This window comes from Ceratotherium simum, chromosome 23, assembly GCF_057802395.1.
Source record: "Ceratotherium simum simum isolate JZ-2026a chromosome 23, ASM5780239v1, whole genome shotgun sequence".
NCBI lineage: Eukaryota > Metazoa > Chordata > Mammalia > Perissodactyla > Rhinocerotidae > Ceratotherium > Ceratotherium simum.
The window spans coordinates 11,313,963-11,319,962 of NC_141922.1; the positions used below are offsets into that span (position 1 = coordinate 11,313,963).

Genomic DNA, 6,000 nt, shown 5'->3' on the forward strand with positions numbered 1-6,000 from the left:
CTATTATTAACTTAGTGCTAGGAAAAAATAAACATTATCTATGCTCACTGTGCTTACGAATTACAGGGATCTGTGTTCAAGTCCTGCTTCTACTCCAAAAGTGACCTTAGCCAACTTACTGAAACTCACTGAGTCTCAGTCTCCTGATACGCAAAATAAAATAAAAGGATTGGACTAAGAAACTTTAACATTTCTTCCACTCCAATTCTGATTCAGGATTTCAAAATCTTTAAGATCAAAATGTTTCTTAATGGTCTTTTGAATAGAAGAGGATGAAAACACCTTTAGAGAAATGATGTGTCAAATTATAGGTTTGTACGTTTGAAAAGATCATTTAGTGAAACAGTCTTGAAATCTGTGCTTAGTGAACGTTGCAAATTACTAGCTGAATATAGAGTGACATAACCACAGAATTGTTTCTGTGTCACAGCAGCTTCCTGCCGGGCATCCTTCCAGGTAGCTCTTTCTGAAAAAGTCTATGGCTCTCCAAAAGAACTCCAATGAAGCTACTGTCAACATTCATGAGATATGCAACTGCTTAGCCTTCAGGGGCATACCATGCTCCAGTGGATTCTCCTTATCAACACCAGTGTCAATGACTGACAGTATCAACAGTCCACATAAGCAACTAAACAGCAATAGTAGCATAATTCTATGACTCGGAGCAAGGAGCACTTTTAGAATTATACAGTCTGAGACCCTAGTGATCATCTCCAATGCTTTCATTTTACAGAAAAGCATTATATTTATTTCACCAAACCCTTAAGGATTAACTGGCTGAGCTTGTAAATGAGCCTCTTAACTCATCTGACATTAAAAAAAAAAGAGATTAGTTTATTTGGAGAGGGTTTTCTTCCTAAAAACATCCCTAAAAAAGTAATAATTTTGCTGTCTCTGCTTCTGTACTTAACATGCTGGAAATTTACACACAGAATTTCTGAGAAGGGCTACTGTCCACTGCACTAGCCCAGCAATTTTGGTGGTTCTGGCCACAAAAGGAGAGAGAAGGCAGTATGAACACCACTGGCTTCACATGGGTACCACCAATTGGTACTACACTTTTATGCAATCACAGAAACCCAACCATAATAAATATTAACAACAATAATGATAGATAACTCAAACATTTCACTTGCCTTCCAGTCAGGTCATGAAATCTGCATTCTTAACTATGCAAATTACAACACTGTTCATCCTTATGTCATTTTGCATCGTAAATCATACATTTTAAAAGAAACAAATTTTCTATATCCACTCTATGAAGCTAGATAACCTTAGAATATAGCTAAAAATTTGTTTAATTTCACAGGATATTTATACTGCCATTTTACCAATAAATTCCACTTGAAGCCTTAACTTAAGAATAGGCGTTTATCCCTTCCCCTTCGTTTTCAGAAAGTAAAAGATTAGCACAGTGCTAATCTCAAACAGTCACATGAACATGAATTTAGAAATAATAAACTGACAATAATGATAATATTCCTCCAGTCTAGGGGAATAAAATTAACATATAAGCTGACATATTTACTGGATACAAAATCCAAGACCATGAGTTAAGGACACACAATATTGTGTTAAGAAAACAAAATCCACCTTACCCACACATTAGTGAGCAGTTAAAAGTAATCTTCACATCAAAATTATTTAAAGATTTGCCAGAGCATTACATAAAACTTTCTAATATCAGGACATAATTCCTCTTAACCCACCTCTGGACAAAACATGCATCTGAGGCTGACCTGAAAATCCAGTATCCCATGTGTCTACCAAAATAACGACAGTTAGGAGGAGTTATGAATTCTAAGAAATTATGAGCTAACTGGGAACACAGTGACAAATGCTGAACGATTCTACAGTATGGAACACTTGCTCAAAAGAGCCCCACGTGAAAAGAATCTCAAATCAATCATCATTATGCTTCCTCTCCGGCCAAGACGAGCAGCTTCCCTAGCACACATCCATATGGGCCACTGGGTTTCAAGTCACATTGCGATTCCCTGGGTCGTTTTAAAATGCGTCATTAGTAGTACTGTAGTGTCTGGTTTGTCCAAAATGCCTCCAAAATCCAGTGATTTTCAAACTTCAGGGTCCCTCAGTAACACCCGGGACACTTATCAAACATGCAGATTCCAGGGCCCAAGCTCCGGAATCTTACTCAGTGTATCTAGGAAGGAGCCGTAAATCGGCATTTTTAATCAGCTGCCAGGTGAATCGGAAGGAGATGCTCCAACAGCCACACTTCGGAGCATATAAGCCTAAAAGTTCCCAAAAGAGCACCTACTTCAACCATCCCGGATGTGTTACAGAAGGGGAGAAAGTCAAGGCTGCTGGGACTCTGGGTGCCGCAGGGACGGTCTCCCGGCCCAGGTCCAGACCCCCTGGGCCGGCGCGTCCCGCCAGGCGATGCCTGTCCCCGAGGAGGTGAGAAGGCAATGGCCATGGGACCGCAGTTATTGTCAGCATTTCCATCAGGTCCCACTGTGCTCCGTGGAGGGCTGGGGAAAGAGCTCGGACTTTTAAGTCCCACAGATCTAGGTCACCACCACCTCTGCCACTTCCTAGTCGCGCGTCCTCAACGCTCGGGCCTCAGTTTCCCCGTCTGTGCAACGGGCTCACGCCACTCCCCGCCCCCGGAAAGCCAAGCCGAAACGAAACTAACTCGGCCGGCCGCGGGCACTTCCTGGCTCTCCCAGCCCAGCCCGCTTCCCCGCCGCCCCGGCGGACGAGCCCGGAGGGCGCGCCCAGCAAGCCGCCGCCTCTCAACGCCCCCCGCCCGGCCCGACCCTCGGCCGGCCACTCACGGGTAGGCATGGCGACCCCGAGCCGCGCTCGCCGCCGCACCGAGGCTCAGCGGGGCCGCGCAGGGCGCGCCGACGGCTCCATGACGGGCCGGCGCCGGGCCGCGGAGGCCCTGACGGGGCGGAGCTCGGAGGGCGCGGGGAGCGGACGCGGACCCCGGGGCCCACACAACGAAGCCAGCGACAGCGGCCACCACCGGCCCTTCTCCGCGCCGGACGACGCCTTGGGCGTCCCCACGCCCTGACGTCATCACGCCGCCGAGTCCCGGGCCCCGCCCCTCCTGCGGCCAAGCTCCGCCCAGGAGCCGACTGCGTAGGGGCTGGGGTGGGAGGAGGGACGGGGCAGCAGGGCGGGTGGGGGTTTGGGGGGAGCAGTGGCGTAGAATAGCTTCGGGCTTCGTCTTATTGTCAAACTCTAGTGGTCTGAGTCATATGCATCTCCATTAATCCTTATTCGAGGTGCATTAGCAATATTTGTTTCTTACATTGCGTCATTTTATGATGTTTGTTAGGGTGAGCATGATTGCTTTGAGTGCATTAAGTCCCCATAGGCTTTCTTTTATTGTAAGCTATTGAACTTGCAGTGCGTTCTGTATTCTCTGAAAGCATGATTTATTTGGGGACGCATTGAGGTCATTTGGAGTGATGGCTGCGCTTTTTTTGAGAGGACAGAAAGTGTAATTTCCTCTTGCTCTACTGGTGACTTTCAGAGACATTTTACGCCTCAGGAGTCAGGCTCCTCCAGAGAGCGCGGTTCTGTGCACTTGGCTGAGCCACTTTTCTTGACTCTCTGAGTGTTATTAATAATTGATGTATCTAATATTGTCTCCGAGCTGAGCAGACACTTGGAACCTAGAGCATTCAGCAACGCACAAACTTTGCTAGGCACTATGAGCTGTGGACAGCCTGTCTGGAAAAATAGAAGGAAGCCACAGAGGTCTAAAACGGAGTTTCTCAAAGTGGCTCAGGATTCTCTTGAGCCTGCACCACCTGTGAACCTGTCAAAAAGCAGATTCCTAGGTCCCAAGCTGAACCTACTGAATCACATTTGAGGATGATTCAAATAAATATTTGAGAACCTTAGTCCTAGAGGGTGGTGCCAATGTTCCCGTTAAGAAAAGATATTGTGCAGTACTGAAAGGAGAAGAGAAAAAGGATGAAGATAGAGCCAGGAAGGGCTAGGGGGAAATTTGTCTTGAAATGGACTTGGAAGAAAGCAAAATATGAATTAGCAAAGACCTGGGGAGCCCTTAAAGAGGCTGGGTGAGGATGGAGGGCAACTGAGAGTGAGTCACAGGAGCTGGTAAAAGGAGAGTGTCTCTTGCTAAAGGCAAAGGCCAAACTACCAAGTACTTTGCCAACAGTCACTTATCCTTCAATGCACTGCTGCATATTTTTATCATCTGTACCATCTTTCCTGCCCACAGTCTCCCCAAGACCTTCATGGTATCTTGATTTTCCTCCAATGTAGCACTTTTCCCATGGAATCCTAATTAAACCATCATAAGTGCTTATATTCCACCACTGGCCTATATGCTTTTCAGAAAATGGCAAAACCAATATTCTGTTCATTTTTATGTATCCCTCCCTGGCACACGGTAGGGGGCTAGAGCATATTAATTTAATAGTTATATAAATAAAGTACATATTTATTCAATGAATATGAAAACAAAACAGATAAAATTGAACAAGTTAACACACGACTTTACACCCAAACTTGGAATTTGTCCTTTAAGAAACCATTCTAGGTTCTTTATGAGGTTGGTAGCATTGAATTATCAGAAGCAGGGCTCTGCAGAGTGGACAGCAGGGCAGAGAAACCATGGAGGGGAGGCCTTGATACTGATACAGAAGGGAGTGTTAGGTGCCTAGTCTTGGTGGTGGCTGTAGAAAAGAAAAGAGCCGAACCTTCTACAGGAGAAGAATCCCTGGGATTTGTTGGCGGCTGACTTGGGAGCGAAAGAGAGGCATCTGTTAGTTATGTAACTCCAAGGTGGGAATAAGGAAGCTGATGGTGCTGGGAAAGCAGTAGACAAGTTGGAAAGGAATGCTGTTTCAGGGAGGGGATGTAAAGAGAGGATATGAGTTTCTCTTTAACATTCAGCTTGAGATGACATCCAAGAGAGAAATCCCAGTGAATAGATCTGAAGGCAGCTGGGCATACCAGCCGAAAGCAGGCTGAGGCATCTCAAGGTGGGAAGTTTGGGAATCTTTGGCCCAAGGACAGAAGCTGAAGCCAGAAATCAGAGAAAGCCTGCTGAAGGAGGGTGTGGAGCCAAAGAGACAGTCAGAGATAGAGGAGATCCAGAGGGCACAGTGCCCTGGAAACCAAGGGAGGATATGATTCCTAAAGACAGATGTCTCTGCTTACATTAGTCAAAAAAGATGCAAATTCCAAAGGCCTTGAGATAGTTTGGCCCATTTGTTTATAATCCCTTTGGTCTTTTGGTTTTGTATGGTTGCCAGAAATAAAATCAGCAGCCAGAAAGCTTAGGAAGGACAACTGAAAGTCAGAGATAATATCATAATTGTTGGATCACACATACCACACCTACGTGTTTTCCTAGTTTGTTCACATCGCTTGTGGTAACACTGTCATTCAGACCCCCTTTCCCTATCAAATCCTCTGCATCAAGTTCTGCCTGTGCATCCCTGTCCCCAGGACCAATTCTGCCACTACCTTCTTTGGTACTTGATCTAAGAGGATCCACCTCTCCTGGACCACTTCTTCTGTTCCCTCTTGCAAACACCCTTCCCATCCCCTCTGTGCCAGTGCTCCTCTCTTGGAGCCCAATTTGTACTGGTTGGAACTGGACTTTATCCATCTTTGTCGGTCCCCACACTGCCCAGCACTTGTCCTGGCACACCGTGTGTGGCCAACACGGAGATGGGCCCCTAGATCCAACTTCAAGAAAGGACAACAGCCTGATAATATAAGTTAAAATGATATCAGAAAGATCATTGTCAACATCCTATTAGAGCATTAGCTTTTAGCCCAAATTGCCTGAAATAGCTCTGCTTCCAGTCTTTGTTCCAATTTCTAAATCAGACACTGAGATGATTCACTTTTAATTAGCAGACATTTTAGTGTTCAAAGGTAATTGTTAACGAATTTACAGTTTAGGATAAATAACTACAAGGATATTTACTTCTCCCAAAAGTTTATTCCCAAAAGGTCACAATGATGCAATTTATGCTCTCA

General features: G+C 45.5%; 1 protein-coding gene across 1 annotated transcript in view; it reads right to left on the reverse strand.

The window, feature by feature from the left end:
• The window catches only part of EFR3A (EFR3 homolog A), a 102,481-nt gene extending 99,477 nt beyond the window's left edge, over positions 1–3,004 (reverse strand). Inside the window, exon 1 of the mRNA XM_004431062.3 lies at positions 2,802–3,004. Within this exon, the coding sequence (XP_004431119.1) occupies positions 2,802–2,811 (10 nt within the window). The 5' untranslated portion in view covers positions 2,812–3,004. The remainder of the gene's footprint in view (positions 1–2,801) is intronic.
• Between the last annotated feature and the right edge of the window lie 2,996 nt (positions 3,005–6,000).